The sequence below is a fragment of the Anas acuta genome, chromosome 2 (assembly GCF_963932015.1).
Source record: "Anas acuta chromosome 2, bAnaAcu1.1, whole genome shotgun sequence".
NCBI lineage: Eukaryota > Metazoa > Chordata > Aves > Anseriformes > Anatidae > Anas > Anas acuta.
Window position 1 is genome coordinate 41494048 of NC_088980.1, and position 17326 is coordinate 41511373.

The 17326-nt window shown below is 36.3% G+C and overlaps 1 protein-coding gene across 13 annotated transcripts in view; it reads right to left on the bottom strand.

Moving 5' to 3' along the window:
- SLC4A7 (solute carrier family 4 member 7) overlaps nucleotides 1–17326 on the bottom strand; it is an 89604-nt gene that overhangs the window by 39528 nt on the left and 32750 nt on the right. For 9 of the 13 annotated variants that reach the window (XM_068674420.1, XM_068674421.1, XM_068674414.1 and 6 more), the window contains exons 2-6: nucleotides 16795–16876; nucleotides 5741–5884; nucleotides 4295–4430; nucleotides 3145–3305; nucleotides 1135–1323 (exon numbers count right to left, since the gene is read on the bottom strand). In XM_068674420.1, coding sequence (XP_068530521.1) covers nucleotides 1135–1323; nucleotides 3145–3305; nucleotides 4295–4430; nucleotides 5741–5884; nucleotides 16795–16876 — 712 coding nt within the window. The remainder of the gene's footprint in view (nucleotides 1–1134; nucleotides 1324–3144; nucleotides 3306–4294; nucleotides 4431–5740; nucleotides 5885–16794; nucleotides 16877–17326) is intronic. The other 4 variants (XM_068674422.1, XM_068674418.1, XM_068674426.1 and 1 more) reach the window with 1 other exon arrangement.

The window sequence follows — 17326 nt, forward strand, 5'->3', positions numbered from 1 at the left end:
TTGAAATTTTCATATTTGCTACACAAAACAAGAAGGGTCAGAAGTTATACAGAAGTTACACTCTAAATCAGTCACACTTCCATTCTAGAAAAAACTAATTCTGAAACTTCTGGCGAATTGTTTAACCATGCATCATATATTCACTAGCTAACAATATGTGTCAGAAAGACTAGGCTTGAGTATACTCCACATATGTATTGAACTTGGATCACCCAACAAACACATAACTAAGAAGAGTACATGTTCTGAAAAATAAGGCGTTTTCAAAGACTGGAAAGGAACTTCATTGCAAGAAGTTACTCAGGAAATCAGTACTGAGTTTTCACTAGACTAAGAAATTCAACATGAAATTATACATGGCTTAGTTACTGCAAAGCATAAGAAAACACAAAATAGAGAAGGAAATAGAGGCAGTAAGAATAAAAGTAAGCTGCTCTGCAGTATTTATTGCTATCTGCACTTTGGAACTGGATGCCTCAAGTAAATTTATTGACATTCCAGTTTTTTTTTCAGGAATTGGTTCAATAAAAGACTTAGAACAGCCTCTAAATACATTGTGTTTGTTTTTTTCTTCCCCCAGATAGATTGTTCTCTACAAGACATGGTAAAAATTAACAGTTTCCAAGGTAAAAGTAATTTCTTCACCATTAGGATGGTGAACTCTTTCTCGTCATATAAACATAATAACGCTGAATTAAAAGTCACTAATTGTCAGCATCTCAACATGACTACAAAGTAAATCTCTTGCATAAAGACTGAATAAGCAAGTACAAGCCACCTGACAAACATATACATTATGCCCCAATGCTGAAATTACTCGAAGATTACACATTTTATTCAAGCGCACCCTAAAAAGTATTTCCTAAAAAGTATTAGGACCAACATGGGTCTATTTCTACACTTCAAAACCATAATGCATGCTACACATACAGGCAGAAGTAAAGCATTTGAGTAAATTCAAAAATAAACAGAAACATCAGCCATAGCTACACATAGCACATACTGTTATCATTAGTTCTTTGCTTATCAAGAAGGAAACACTTATCTGCTAATATCAGCTGAATTTTCCTTCATCTCCCAGTGAGAACATTATTTAACAGGTTAGAATAAATTGGACACTACAACTTATCTCACCATTTCGTTCAAGCAAGTGAGGGTCAGAATGTTTCTTGCCTATATCTGCAAAAGACCGAACCAGGGGAATCCGATTGCTGAATTTTTTCTCGTTCTGATGATGGTGCCTTTTTAGAAGAGCCTCTCTCACGTTCTCCCTTATGGATTCATCCAGCTGGCCAGAAGCAATCATGTTGTCCAAAACCATATCTACATAACAAGAACAACAGAAAAATCAAAATTATATACATATATCAGATCTTTCCTTCTACACACTAACACTGCAGGTGAACCAAATCACAGGAAAAAAAATAGAATCTATTTTACAGAAGTACCTTCTCAAAAGCAAAGTCATCTTCAAGAATCTAAATGAAATTTCAAAGATGTCACTAAACAAGCAAATAAGCAATGCACAACATGTGCATCCAAAATACTATTTATTACTAGCATCATTTTAAGAAATAAGTTACTGACTTCATGTCATTCGTATACTTTCAAAGAAGAAACATAAAGCAAATGCTAGTCTCGTCATCTAAAACTGACTAGTCAGCTGTCAACAACATCAAGTTGTAACGTGCTCTGCGGGACCCTGCTTGAGCAGGGAGGTTGGACTAGATCTCCAGGGATCCCTTTCAACCTTCAACCATTCCATGATTCAGAAGGACACATCATCCATATGCTTACAAGAAGCATGGAAGTTTGCATGTCTGGGAAAATATCTGCTGTGATTACTTAACAGTAAACAAACAAAAAAACCTGTTATTTAGAGACAAACATACATAAACCTGCACAAACTAACATAAAACTATGTGACACACAACTTTTAAAATTCATTGCTCTATTAACTCATGCATGAAGAACCTTGCTGCACTAGTAAACCGTAGGTGCATAGAAATTTTCACAATGAGAAGGGTAACAGCTCAGAATGCCTTACAGGCAAAATCATATGCGGAAAAGTCTGTCAGTGCAGTGCAGCCTCCTTTTAGGATTACTAGGCAATGTAGTCTTTTGCTATGGCTTCTCAAAACAGAACTCCTGCCCTGTTTAAGTGAGAACCAAGAATACCTCCTAGGTATCACTAACTCAGGGAACCAGAACGATATATTTATTGCCTCATGCCCTGTCAAGAATTACTATCCTACATGCTTCCATAATGGCACCTAACGTTAACTTCAAACAAATTCATGTGATCTCCTCATACTTTTACAGACTACATACTAAACAATCTTACTCTGTAAGTCAGGAAAAGAGGAAGGAAATATCAATTTCCTGAGAGGATTTTGAAGATTCAAAAAAAATAAAAAAAAAATATATCAGTGCCAAAGCTTTTATGCCAAAACAGTTTGTCCATCACATACATGTCAATCAGCCTAGCCTAGCATGATTCCTGAGAAGGCATTCCCGTGCGGTATCTATAGCAAGAGATACCAGGAAAATTACATAAAGCTAGTTAAAAGGCATTCAGACTACACAGATATATGTATATACGAAAGCTTGCAAAGCTAATTTTATAGTACCCAATATGATCACTTGATTAGTGAGGACACTCAACACAGTAGGGTCAAACAACGTTTACATAGTTTATTTCTGCTCACCTCTTATAAAGGTGAAAAAAATACCAGATGTGCAACACTCAACTGCACTAATGGCATCAAGTTAACATCAGTCAAGTTATGATTAATAATTATGGTACTAAAGTGCACAAATAAGTCCTAAAAATGTTCTGGAAGATACATACATTTAATCTGTAGAAACAAAGACGAAGAACACATTCAGGAATTAGAACATAAAAGTAAAATTTGGGCCTCATCCTAAAATCCGTAATAAAGGAGGTCCTATTCATGTAGTGCAGATGCTCGTAAGTGAAGTTTGCAAGACCAGCTCTTTATAACCAGAAGAAGAAAACCGCAGTAAGCAAGCACATACCTATTTTTCAGTACAGTGTTTTTAAAAACATAAAAAGACATCAAAAGCATTTCAAGTTACAGATTAAAAATTAGGAATAAAATATTAAAAAAGTTTTGCTGCAACCTGCTATCTCATCTAGTGTGTTTGCTCTCATGTCCAACATGACCGTCCCATTAAGAATACAGCTTCGTAGTTCAAAGAGACTGTGTAGAGACAGAGTTGCTACGTAAGGTTTGCTCCATCGATCACCTCCATCTTCAACATCCTCTTCAAATTTTAGCCACCTGAAATGTGTACATACACACATTTATATTCTTCATAGAAGACAGACAACTTGGCAATCAACCCCATCCTTCCCTATGACTTCTAAACAACACAGAAGAGGAAGACCTGTCAGCTCATACTGGCTTTGATTTCTCAAACAATCCAATTAATTAATGGTTGTAACATTTTCATCTTGGCCTTTATCCATGCTCAACTGCTTTAGTTTTTGCCAATTTTGTTTCATCAGGTTTCAACAACACCTGTCTACTCACGAATTCTTATGAACAATGCACTACTTGATCTGCATCTCAGCTGTCTGAAATGCTTGTATACAATATTTGAGTCTCCAAGGATGCCAAGTCAGATGTTCAAGAGTTAGGCAACATTAATATGTTTTACTATACTATTCCAGATCTTGATTCTGATTCACAGGTGTGATGCAACTTGAACTTCTGCAAAAGCTAGCACGCACTAAGATAATTGGAAGTACTTCATCCAGAAGAATGTATTACAGCACATGTAGAAGGAAACAGTTTAACTGATGTTGGCCAAACATATTTGTGGCCTCCTATAACATTCACACACTCAATTTTGCAAAAAATTAATCAAATACTTCCTAAAAAGAACGTGTAAATACCTAATTTTATTTAGGTTTGAGAAAAAAAAAATGACACCAATTTATCACCAATAACAGAGCAAAGATTTCTGAGACAGTAAATACTATGCTACATGGCTGAACACCTGTATTAATAACAAACAGCTGTACCTTTCACAATGCTCAGCATGGTGAGTTTTAGGAAAGTCAACATAGCATCAGTAAGACTGAGGGTCTTTCAACAAAACATATGAATTCTTCCAAAATTAAACAAAAAAAAGAAGTTTTAATTTGCTGATCCAGAATTTAACCAACTCCTATAGTTCACAATAATTTTAACTTCGACTTGGTTTGCAGTTCTCTGAGATAAAATCATTAGAAAATATATGTTGAAACAATCTACTTTTAGCTTACCGAGCAGTTTCTTTCCATTCATATTCCTCTCCATCCCTGAAGCAAAGTTCATCCATTTCAGTGAAGAGATCATGGGGAATGTGTTCATCATCATCTTCAGTACCCAGGATAAATTGCACTCGTTGGGACGGCGTGTCTGGAAGAAAATGAGAAAGCCAACAATTAAAAGAACTTGCTTCTATTATGCAAGAAACAAAATGTAATACTTGAATATCCTGGTCTCAGTTAGAAACATGCAGTACAATATTCTCTCCAAGAGGGCACAGAAACAATAGAAACATGGACATCTCTTTAAAAGGAGGCCCTTTTAAAAATTTGCTTTGTTTCTGCAAACAAAATAACATCTGGAAATTTATGTTTGCATTCTGGTAACACAATTAAGTATTTTTAATTTTTCAATAGATTAACGATATGAAAACATCCTCAGCAAAACCAGTAGGAAAGTAGGGAAAAAAAAAAAAAAAAAAACAACAATCCTGTCCCAAATCCAGTGTATCCTAGGAATCCTGCCATATCCTGTGTATCTGAAAAAACATCCCAGAAGATAGAAGTAAATTTCTATCTATTTAATATTGCCTGATGCTTTGGAACCTGTAAGGAGACTCTACAAATATATGATCACATAGCAATAATTTGTATTTGGGAAGGTAATTTTTGAAGGTAGATGAAACAAAGAACTGTACACAAACAGTAAAAAGGAGGTTCGTCAAAGAATTCCTATTTGAAAATTCTTTTGTTTCAGGAACCGGCCTCAAATACAGTGTTTTTCTCATCACAGAAACATGACAGAACAGCATGGTATCCACACCCAAAATAGAACAAATAGTTACCCGTTACACCATAATTTTTCCAGTCATTATAGTACAGGAATAGAAGTAGGTGTGAGGTCTTAAAGAAAATCTACTAAGAGAAGTGCCCACTACTTTCATTTTAGAGAATATGACAAGTCATCTCTTGCTGACAGAGGGGTGAGTGGATGGGGGAATCCAAAACTAGAACTCAGGAGGCAGTACAGTCTCTTACTATCAGTAATGGACAGGTGAAAGGGTGGAGTAAATGGATCAAATGGCAAATGCCTTTTCACAGCTGTATCCATAGTTTTCGCTGTGTCACTCAGCACTTTTGAAAGAAATGGAAGAACACACAATCTGGAAAATGGTGTTTAAGTCAAGTAGTATTTTTTAAGCTAAAGGGGAGTATTAAAAAGCCCTGGTCCAACCTATTCAGTGCAGGCTGCTAAACATTCATTCAGACACACACCCGGATGAAGACCAACAACTTATGATTCATTCAGATAAAATATAACTACAAAATCCTTGCCTGATTGGAGTTAGAAATACACAATTGCAGTAAGAATAAAAGAAACAGCACAATGTTTAAGCACAGAGTAACTATTTTAAGCTTATTTTCAAGAGACACAAGGAACTCCCACAACAAATTTATTACCATATGATGGAGATTCTCGGCCATCCTCTCTGTCAGTTTCTTTTTCTTTTTTTCTTCTGTGATGCCTGTGCCCACGATGTCTATGCCGTCGACGGCCCTGCTTTCCAAAGGGGACGTGAACTCCAATATACACAGCTCTGTGGCCTTTCAAGAAAGTTCAAGAGGAAAAAATTGAACAAAAAAAAATTACCTCCTGCCCAAATTTAGTATCATTGTAAAAAACAAGGAGTTTGACAAAGTAAAACAACAATAAAAAAAATCCAGAAAAACTTTGCAGAACTACCTTTATTTAACTAGTGTTACTATTTGTTTTCTGTTTTCCCCCAGTGTCTAGGAATTAATGCCATACTCACCTTACTGGTGAAATGAGTAAGAATAAACTATGGCCCAATTCGAGAACTCAGTTGTGAAACAAGTAATATAAAACAGTCTTGATCTATACTGGAAGAAGCTATTTGAAAAGCACCAGGAAACTAGTAGTAAAGCAGAGAAATTACAAGATACACCTCTTGTTTGTTGGAAATCATCGTAACAGGATAGCAGCTACAATGGCAAGATGTGATCTCACAGTTAAATTTATAAACTTCAATAAGTTACCCATAGCTTACAATCTGGAAGTTTTCTATGGTTGAATGAACCACCAATATTTCTCTAAATATCGACGCACCTAGCTGAACCTGAGGTTCAAATATATCATTCCTTTAATATCATCAGTTGAAGAGCTTTACAGAAACTTACATCTGAAAATGCATTCCTAAAACATCACACAACTGACACAGTTGTTGTTATCCCCTCCCTCCACCATTCTAGGATCTTTAACAAATTTAGATAGCACATCCTCAAATTAACGCATACTGCCGTTTTAAAAAATTTACTTTCAACATCTTATTTTCCTTTGACCTCTCACATTAATGCAATACTAGCACCAACAGCCTGACAAAAAAAAAAAAAAAAAATCAATGAACTGTTATGAACATATTACTACAATGCCTTCTATAAAGGAGTTAGCATGTACAATAACCATTTCAATGCCTTTTTAAACAAACAATCTCAGGAAAAGACACATTAACTATAAGCCTGGAGGTTAACACTAAATACTTTGTTTCATAGAGTAGAAGAGTTATTACAGAAGACTGACTTTAACAAAAGGAAAAGGAAGTGGTTTTTGAGCTCCTAGAGAGATGTAAATTCAGCAAGTTTATAGAAGCCGAGCAAGCCACAGGAGTTGTGACTATACACATATGTATGCACACATGTCAAACATGCCTTCTAAGAAGCATCTTTAAGCCTCAAGATTATATAAATTTGTAAATAATACCTTATAAAACAATATTTTCAGTGTTACACAAGAGAAAGGACTAAGCAAAAAAAAAAAAACAATCAGTAACATGTGAACAAGCTTAGCATTTGTTTCATCTAGTCAAGATTACTTTCTGAATTACACGACCTGAGGCTTGACTCAATTCAAACACTAGCTTTAACAGGAGTGGACTGACTGGGACTATGACCAAATCTGAAATGAAGCATTTTGACAGTAAACTTGTTCCCTTGAAGCATAGAACACAGATTAAGTTGTTGAAGCATTCATTACTACTATTTATCAATAGAGACCTTTCTTTTATGAGTTTCTTCCACAAAGAATAGCCAGCCCTGCTGGGAAGATGGACCCGCACCCTCCATCTCTTCTATTACCTAGGAAATCCTGAACTGCTGCTGTTGGATGCTGCAGGGATATTAACACCAAAAGGCAGAGTAAAGCTGCCCAAGAGTTATACAGGTTGAAGCTTAATTCTAACTTCACAAACAAAAGCACTGAAAAACACCCTAAAAATAAAGAGTGCTGCGTTGATTAGGTCTGTGCTCTCTTAACTTCATTATTCAAATAGGAGAAACTAAAGCCAGAAGATGAACAGATAAAGATTTAGTTGCTAGCATGATTTCCAACAAAACAAAAAACACGTAAGATTTTTCTTCATTCATTCCCAATGAACCGAGAAAAACAACTTACAGTTCCCCTCACCCTGGCCAAAACAAATCGCCAGAAAAAGACTGGCAACATAATAGTAATAGAGGAAAAGGTAACTCTAAAATGGCTATGATACATATTACCAGAATCAGTGTCATTTCAAAAGGAGCACCACCTTTTACTTGAATAGTGTTTTTAAAAGCTTAAAAAGTACAATTGCTCGACCTTCAAAGCTTAACTCCCACCAACATCTGTACCACAGCACCACTCGCAAGTAAAGCCTGTTAGAGAATTACTTTAAACCAATCATCAATAGAATTAGTGGACTGCCTGATACTAAATTTAGTGATAGATAATTGTACATTTTAATCTAACATGACTTTATCCATGCTTAGCTGTTCAAATCCACCAAGGGTATTTACTATTAAGGCCCTTATCCCTATGAAAAAAAATTTAAATGTTAGGAGTTCACTATGTCTCAATCACATGGTAAAAGTCAGTTTACAGTTTATAAGTCAAATAAAAGTGGAAACAGAAAATGCTCTGTTTAGATATTCTGGTTTCTTCCCAGAGCCCTAAGAAAATATTAATAGAAGACTTCTAAACTCCTGGAGAGATAAAAATCAGACATCCAAAATGCTCTGATGTGGCAACTGTGTAAGCAGAATTTCACACAGGACTTCCTTCTTCCTAACCATTACTTTGACAGATGGACAACTTTTAAGCTTCATACAAAGAATGTTTTTTGCTACACTACCGAGGGAAATCAAGATAACACCTACATGGAAAGGAACGTTATACATTCTCAAATCCTGTTACTTAGAAGTTTGAACTGCAGAGACGATACTAATTGCTGTTGTAAGGGACATCTGGAGACTGGCTATCTGGTTCATCTCTCTCAAGAAGGACCACCTTCAAAGTTGAAGCCGTCTTTTTGATCAGGTTGCTCAGGAAGACAACCAGTCAAGCTCCAAGTGTCAGAAAGGACAACATACTCCACAAAAAAAAAAAAAAAAAAAAAAAAAAGACTTCCAAACATTCAGTCAGCACTTGCCATACTGCATTTTTCATCTGTTCCCCCTCACCCTTTCACTATGCATCTCTGACAACAGTCTGACTATCTTTTCCATAAGCTCCCAATAGTCAGCTAAAGATAAAAACTTTATGATAGGAATCGCTATTTAAAAAAAAAAAAATCATCAGATAGTAATTATTTGCCTTAGCTGGAGCCCACAGGTTCTCCACAGTCCAATATATTTTAGGATCTGTTAAGCCTTCTGTGCCCTATCCCCAAATCCCCTGTTGCTCATAGTAATTAAGTGCATCTAAGAATATGCTCTTTGTACTGGAATGGTTGCGTAGATAGTACTGAAAAGCATAATCCAAAAATTTTGTATGCATAGCATATGGTAAAGCAGCTCAGTAAGAAAGAGTGTTTTCTCACTACACAATGAAAGCCAGCATCACATTATGCTGACTGGCAGAAGCAATAAATACCAGGACTCATTACACACAGAAGTGGGTTTCTTCTGTAGACTTTAGAAAAGGCAGAAAAACGAGTTGGTAGGGGCAGTCATAAGAGAAAAATGCACTGAATATTTATTTCTACTTGGCACAATCAACAGCATTCAAGAAGGCAATGTCAGTAATGACATGAGACGTGGAGGTAGTACCAGCACTAGGAAAAGCCCAGTGCCAGCTGACAGAGCTACACAGGGATTGTGGCACTCCACGTCTGCCCCAGGGCTTTGTAGCCCACAGCCAGCATCCACCTCTCTCTCCTGGGGAAGGAGCCAGCACTGGGAGCTGGCTGCCCTCGTACCACGCATCCAAGTCAGACCATAGCTGGGTTCCACACTCCAAGCTGAAGGTGTATCATCCAGCCTGCCTCAGCAGCGCTCAGGAGAAAGGATGCGTAGATGAGATCATTTCAAAGAGTTGTTTCTGCTGGAGAGCAGAAAACCTAGAAACAGACAATTTAGGCAAAAGTTCCATTAAAGTCAAAGGTTGCCCTCTGCCCACTAATAAATCAGTGTTCTCAGCCCTTCCCAAGGATGCCAAGCCCTGTAAGTAGGCTAGGCTTCCACAGTCGATACACTATTTATTGATGATTTCAAGAGAAACATTTGCAAAAAAAAATTCTCCATCAACAGTCATAAATGCATTATTTTACAAACTTGTCCAAATACCTGTCTCTTGTACAACTGCTGCACACATCTTTAAGTGGATTAATTTTTCCCCAAATACCTCTATTTCCTTATATTTATAAGGTATGAAAAATATTATGGGGGAATCTTGTCGCATATGAGGGTTAACCCTTTCTGAGGAAAAAAAGGTCACCTTTTCTTCATAAAAAAAATTAAAAAATCTTCACAGTTAAGAAGTTTCAACTGGTGTGCAACACTAGCATTCGATGAATTTCAAATGGAGAAGTCATCCATTCAGCAAGAATTCTGAGACCCATCACTCCACAGCTTTAGTCAATGTTTGGAACATCAGTAAATGTTATGGAAAGCCATTAACAGACAATAAGTTGTCTTCTGCCTTGTTTCAAAAATCTTTGAGGAAGCTGAAGCCATAAAGTTCATTTTAAAGCTTTAAGTTTCAGTTGGTACTGTTTGGTAAACTTCTGTATCCTGGCCCTACTGCTTGAATAACAATTTTACATGTTTCAGATTATGAAACTGCCATTAATTACCTTTTCATAAAATTTCTGATACATGCAGTCAGAACAGGAGCATCAACATAAGGTTCTCCCAGATAAACTAAGTTTGCAAATAAAAGAAGTTAAGACACCGCTTATGCCATAAATTTTTAAACAGCATTGCTTCCATCTCGGTCCATTTTACATTAAATATTTATTTTAAGTATTTATGTAAAAGGCATTAGCTTGTTTTTAATGACTTCTATTTTAAAAAGAACTTTGTGTTTAAAAGAAATGCTAAAATTAGCATGGGAGTTTCCCAAAATGGATTTTAAGCATTTAACTATAAGCTAAGTTATTGTCTGCTGCAGATGTTCTTAAGGTAAATCTTTTAAGTTTAAGTGCTGAATCACTTTGTTTATTCTCACTGTCTAACCTCTAGTAGTGGATTTACAGCATTGTCAGCTCTAGAGAATGAATATTTGATTATCTAGCCTTTCTTGTTAGAAATTGTAACAACTCAAGGATACTCATTTTTCAGTACTGCTTTCTCGCTCTATAGAAAAAATAGTTGCATATTAAAAACGTATTCTTTGCTGCTTCATTTCCTTCAAAGATTATTTCATTTAAGATTCACTATTTATATAGGGATCATCTACTTTAAATTGGCTACGTAATAAGGAAAGCTAAAGTGAATTGTATGATCCCCTGCACGTACTCCACTTTCCATGGAAAAATCATTGAGTTACTGAAGTCTACACTTCCCATACAGCAACACCTAAGTCATAATATTAAAGTAAATTTGTAGGAAAGCTGTCTTGCCAGAAAATGTTTTCATTACTTTAAACCAGAAGAGAGGATCACACCCATTTTATAATACTATACAATGCCTTTTAAACAAAATAAAACCAAAACCAAAATCATACTGCTATTTTAATCTAATTAATATCTTAGTATGTATACAAAAAAAAGTTAACCTTGTTCTAGTATGAAAACTGAGTCTTATTCCTTCCTCCTCAGTCTCAGCTCTGTCAGAAAGAGTGTAAATGCAGATAATATCTTTCACAGAAAGATACAAAACATCCTGTCACCAGCCACTAATGAAATAGGGTACACAGTAGGGTTCCTTAGCTGTTGAGACCACTGTTTGTAGAATGAGTAGTTTCCCTTAATGACAGTGGTGGTATCAGAACTGCTATTTTTTTTCCCCCTTTTAAGTCTATGCAATAGTTAGCCAAGAATATGAATTTTGAGGTGCAGTAGTTCATACTTTCTTTTTACACTCAGTTCCTGTTAAAGAATTGAGAATTAACTTCCAAAAAGACCGGTCTAGAATTTAGAAATAACCTCCCGCCTTTTAACAACACCACCACATGAACATTGAATATTGTGTCTAGGCATTCTGGGTGCTCTACTCAGTTTTATGCCTATACAGTCAGCTTGGCAGATTTCCCTCTCAAAAGCCATCCTGCAAATAGTTTTGATACCATTTAAGCACTTAACTTTGCGATGAACAATACTAATATAATAAATTGAGAAAAATTACTCCAGTCTCAATACTGTACAAATTAACAGGAAAAGAAGTCACATGGAACTTGCCTGTGGATATGCAGATACCCCATGGCAGAAGTATAACATATTGTGTAACTGTAAGTTTCAACACACAGGTGACAGAGGTGTAGTAATGCAACCTAATTCCAACTTTTACTTAAACAAGATTCCATTAAAAGTCATATTAGGAAAACATCCTTGATTTTTGTAACTTACACAGAAGAGCTAAGCACAGATACTACTGAAATATTACATTTCTGAGCCATAAGGACAAAATAATTCATTCTGTACCATCTACTAGCTTAACTGGTACAAGTGAATATTTTCGTTGCTGCTGCATATGACTCAGAGCATGTTGAACATACCTAACATGTCCAACTGTACTGTACCTGAATAGACATGTTTTCACTTTGCTCTCAGTTCAATTTAAATTAACTTTGGCTCTAGTGATATCCCTGAGCTGCAATGGGTGAAAGGTGGCCTCCAAGAATCATTGATGAGCATCATAAATTAATTTTATTTTCAGAAGTAGTTTCATGATGCTTTATTCTACTTTTTGATCACATAAAAAGATATAATTTCGTTAAAACATTTCAAAATTCTTTTCAGTTAAATACAGTTCTTTTCTAGACCATTAGGGGGTCTTCTAACGACTCAAACGTTCATTCCATAGTTTGAGAGCCGTGAAAAAACACGTTCTGCCTAAATTAGTGCAGCCTATAATTAGGGAACATGAGAAAGTAAATACTAAGCATGTTTTTAAAGGGCCAGCAGCTACAATGCCCTGTTACGTTACATCTGTTCACCTGCCCTGTGCAATGTGTTCTCTTCAAAGTTTTCACAGGAACTACTCCTGGGTTTTAGAACCATCATAGTTTAGATGCATCTAAAAGGTAGATTAATTTTAAACCTAACACCAAAAAACAAACAAATGAAAAAGTTAGCAGTACATTGTAACTTGTTGTGGAATTTAAGTTCTCTTTGTTCCCCAAAGCCCTTTTATAGTGCTGAAACAATTTCTGATTATTCACAGCAATTGCAAAACTTGCAGAGCAAGTTTTCCATTTAGATATATTCATTTCTAGAGGGAAGAAAAAGTGCAGGATTGTTTAATTATCTATCCTTATCAACTAAGATGAACAGAAAAGCACAGCTGTTTTCTTAAAGGAAAAACATTGCTTTAAGCCATCAAGGTATCAGAGATAATAGGGTCACTTGAAAAGTAAACACTACTTACACCTGCCACAGGATAGTGTTAGAGCAGCTACTAAATCATCTTAAGTTTTGAAAGCCGCTTCTTGGATTTATGCCACAGAAAACTAGTCTACTGAGACAGACACTCAACCTCAGATTGTTTCTAGAACAAAACCTCTGTTATGTGTAAACTCCTTATCTTTGCTATGCCTGCAACTGGTCTGCTAAGAGTAACAGAAGATAGCCCTTTTCCCCTAAACTAGATCTAGTAAATGTATCCACAAATCAAGCTGAAAAGCCATCTATGAATTTGAAAAGATAAGTCCTAGTAATATCAAGCCAAACATAGCAACCCAGGTTTTAGAGCACTTACCTAAAACATGGTCCTTAAGAGAAAGATGGGATATAATACCTCTGCCATTACTATTCTTGCCTTACTTCCATTCCATCCTTACTCCGCTGTTATTCTCATCCGTTGAGGCTCAAAGTGTCTGGCATCAAGCTAAGAACATTAGGTGCTCTTAAAGATGCTATTTTAAGATGTTATTCCACTTTCTAGCTCTTCTGTAAACTGACATTTGTTATTTCAAAGCATGGCCTTACAACTTTGGTAAGAAGTGGTACCTTAATTTATTACACAGTCTGCCCACAACTGTAGTTTACCATTTCTATCTATTTCCCTTTTACAGGGAGAGTTGCAAAACAAGTAGCCTATTTCTAACCTTTCTAACCTAAATACTGTCACTCTGGATAGGTACCACACTTCCCTGCAACCATTAACAGAGCCCTAACTCCAAGATTTATTTTGTATTTAGCAACTAGTCTGCTTTCCATTGACATCACATTGGCATTCCCATCACAAAATTACCCAAAAATAGTCATCCAGTACTGAGAGCACCAAAAAATGTTGCTCCAGCATTGGTAATAAATTTTGCCTTCTGCAGCATCAAACCGATCAGCATCATTTTGTAGATGCTTTAAAGCTTTTAAATTATCACCTGTCATTGCTGGCTTTCCAGGTTTGATTCTTCACATCATAGCTGAACTGAATTAATTGATTGCTGCCTCTCCTTGAAAGTGAATCAACGCACACTTCTGGAGGGGTTCCAAATTCCTAGAACTCCTTTTCAAGTCACCAGAAGAAACAAGTTGGAAGACTGGACTGAAACAGCTTCAGTTCTTAAAACACTTACAGTACTTAGTGCTACTGTAGATCTTCCTAAGCCTACAAGGAAATTTTCACAAGTCAATAATGAAAAATAATACTATCTGGAATTTCCTACTGCTTGCAGACAACAATTCCATTTCCCCCCCTTGTAAGGTTTTAGTACCAGAATTAAAAACAAAGCTCCCTGCCTCCCCCTGAACCCACATGCCTACTCTCATCATCATAACTTATAATTAGTGATCTCATAATAAACAGGACTCTAAGATCATATAATTTGTCATCTAAGACACCCTGAATCTAAACAATTCCTTTTGGTGAATCTCAGAGAAGTATACCAGTCAAATGACTATATTTACATACATTTCTCTTCAGTACAGGAAAAGAAAAAGTTCTTGTTCTATCATTGGTAACCATTCCGAAGTAAGAAGTCAAAATACATGTTGTCCCTCCCTTTCCCCATTCTACTATAAAAAAGACCAATTTTCTTACAGATAATTAAGAAACTACAGAATATATACAATTACAAAAAAAATAATTCTGACTAATACTAAAATATGTGCCTACCTGAAGCTTCAGAAACGTGTTAATCCTACTGCAATACATTTTTGTCTGATGTTTCTTATTAGCTAGATTTAATCTCTGTATAGCCAGCACTCCCTTTAGAAAATGACGTCTTGCTCTGAAGAGAGCACGAGGTAGCCAAAGAAAGAAGCAGGCTATATGGCTAGCAGCAAGGTGAGGACAATGAAATCTCTTCAGTTCCTCCCTTCAGTAGCTGTCATGTTGACTTGAATGCTCATGAAACACAAGTTTAAGTTTCATTGTAATTTATTCCTTGGCCATGGGTGACAAGACAGTGGGTATTTTCACAGTCAGCAGTACAACTGCTAAAACTGCCTCCAGAAGCCTTAACCACTGCCTTTCCATCCCTACCTTGTGTCTCTGCAGTGGGGTACTGGCTGAGGCATTCCTGCGCCTGTGCCATGAAAGACTGGGGAAGTGATCCGGCTGCACGTTCCCATGTCATTCCTCCTCGTGCTGAGGCATTCCAGCTGCTCAGCTCACTGACAAACTACTCCAGCTGAATGCCTGCCTCCTCTTAACCCCTGCCTCCCTGCAAAAACATACCCCGTGCTTGTTTTGGTTCATCTCCCAGAAAAACGCACGAGAAGGAAATGAAGGAGGAGACAGCTTAAATCTACACTGAAGATTGAACTGCAAAAACAGTGAAAAAGCTTCACAGCAGCTTAACCCTATCTGAATTAGCATCACTGCACTCCGCACCTCTACCTCTCAGCCTTATGCTCATACCTCCTCTCAGCACTGGCAGACACACACCTGTGTGGCAAAATGGTTCAGGGTACTCAATTCACGAGATCTCTCATTATGTTCCTTTGTCAGGGGTGTTTCTTCTTCTGATGGCTTACTACATTTAACCACGCTTGTTGTACAGTCAGACAAACAAAGCGTCAGCTCAAGACAGAAAGCAGTAACAGAGAGAAGGGAACAGAGCAAGAATATAACTGCAAGAGCAGCAAATTACTTTAATCACTTTAAACTGTCCCTTGTTAGAATACAGCATAAGAAAATGAGACATCAACCTAAAATCAACTTTTGTCAGCTAGAAACTGCTGCTATAAGGGCTCTCTGCTGTTCTGAAGCAGTAAGAGTCAGCAGGTTCAGGAAATACTACTTACCTTATCTACTGATAGTCTCCAGCATTTCACAAATGTTAATTAAGCTTCAGAGCACAGGAAAGTAAGATTTCTACCCTGCATACTTTTTCCTCTTTTTTTTTTTTCAAGCTTTTTCCTCTTGCATCACTAAATGACATACATGAACTTTCAAGCCATCTACTTCCTTTCCAAGCCAGCAAGGAATTACACCATAGACAAAATATCCCTTTTTGATTTTGGCATATGAAACCGACTCAATGCCTTTTTTTTCTTTTTTTTTTTTTTTTTAATGTGCTAAATGCAGGGTTCTGGGTCAAATAATGACTCCATAACACTTCTCATTAATTGTAGACAGGATGTACGATTCAGCATGGAACTAAAGCAACGTATCTGCTTAGTCAGTCAGTATTTGAAGTACATGATTACAGTCCCAAGAAGTTTTCCGAAAAGAAAACAAACAACTTCCTCATGATCCTTGTTTCCCTAAATTTTGATTCTGAAGAAGTTGACATCATTCATGCTGGGAAACAACTTGTTGAAAGTGATTGTTTCTTCAAAGCTACATTCTGATTGTTAGTCTTAGAAGCAAAGCTTTCCAAGAAAAGCTTTGTAAATATCTTTTAAAGATTTCTTTTCAGTGACAGATTTAAAGAACATCGAGTAGTTATTAGCATGTGTAGTGACAAAGACAGCACAAGTCATCTCCAGTTCCTTGATTTTAATTCCTAGAATTGCACGCTGGCCATAAAATTCTGATTTTTTTAGTGATACTGGTCGCACTTGAAGGAAAATAGATATTTTATCCTGTGGGGGGAAAAAGCAGATTAAGCAAACAGAGAAGCCCCATAAACTTACTCTCTAGTTCTTCTTTCTCAAAGTTTGTATTGATAGTAGAGCTGATTTTGCCCATATCCACAACAGCTTCTTCATCATGACCCTGAAGGAACAAGAGACAAGTTTAAGTTAAGAAAATCCAAATAAAACTATTTTTTTCTGAATTCCTAAAGATATTCTGCTGTTCTGGAAGCTGTCAAAAGTTTTCTAAACTAATAAAAGTTCACCTCTTAAAAACTGAGAAAGAAAATATAAATGAAAAGCTACGCATACAATTCCTCAAGAAAACATTACTTTGTATTGAAGAAAAGCGTCTTCTTTCACTGCTTGTGAAAACATCAGTATGATTAAGGCTATATAAACTACATGTCATAAAATAATGAAGCAAATTAAGCTAATTAGTTGTTTAGAGTCATCAGGAAGGACAATTTAAAATTCATTATTTACACAAATAATTGCCACTGTACTTTAAGAGATGCTCCTAGAAGTTTAAAAACAGAGTCAGCTGTCCTGGCAAAAGGCAAAAAGCTGGACAAAAATTCACATCAGATTT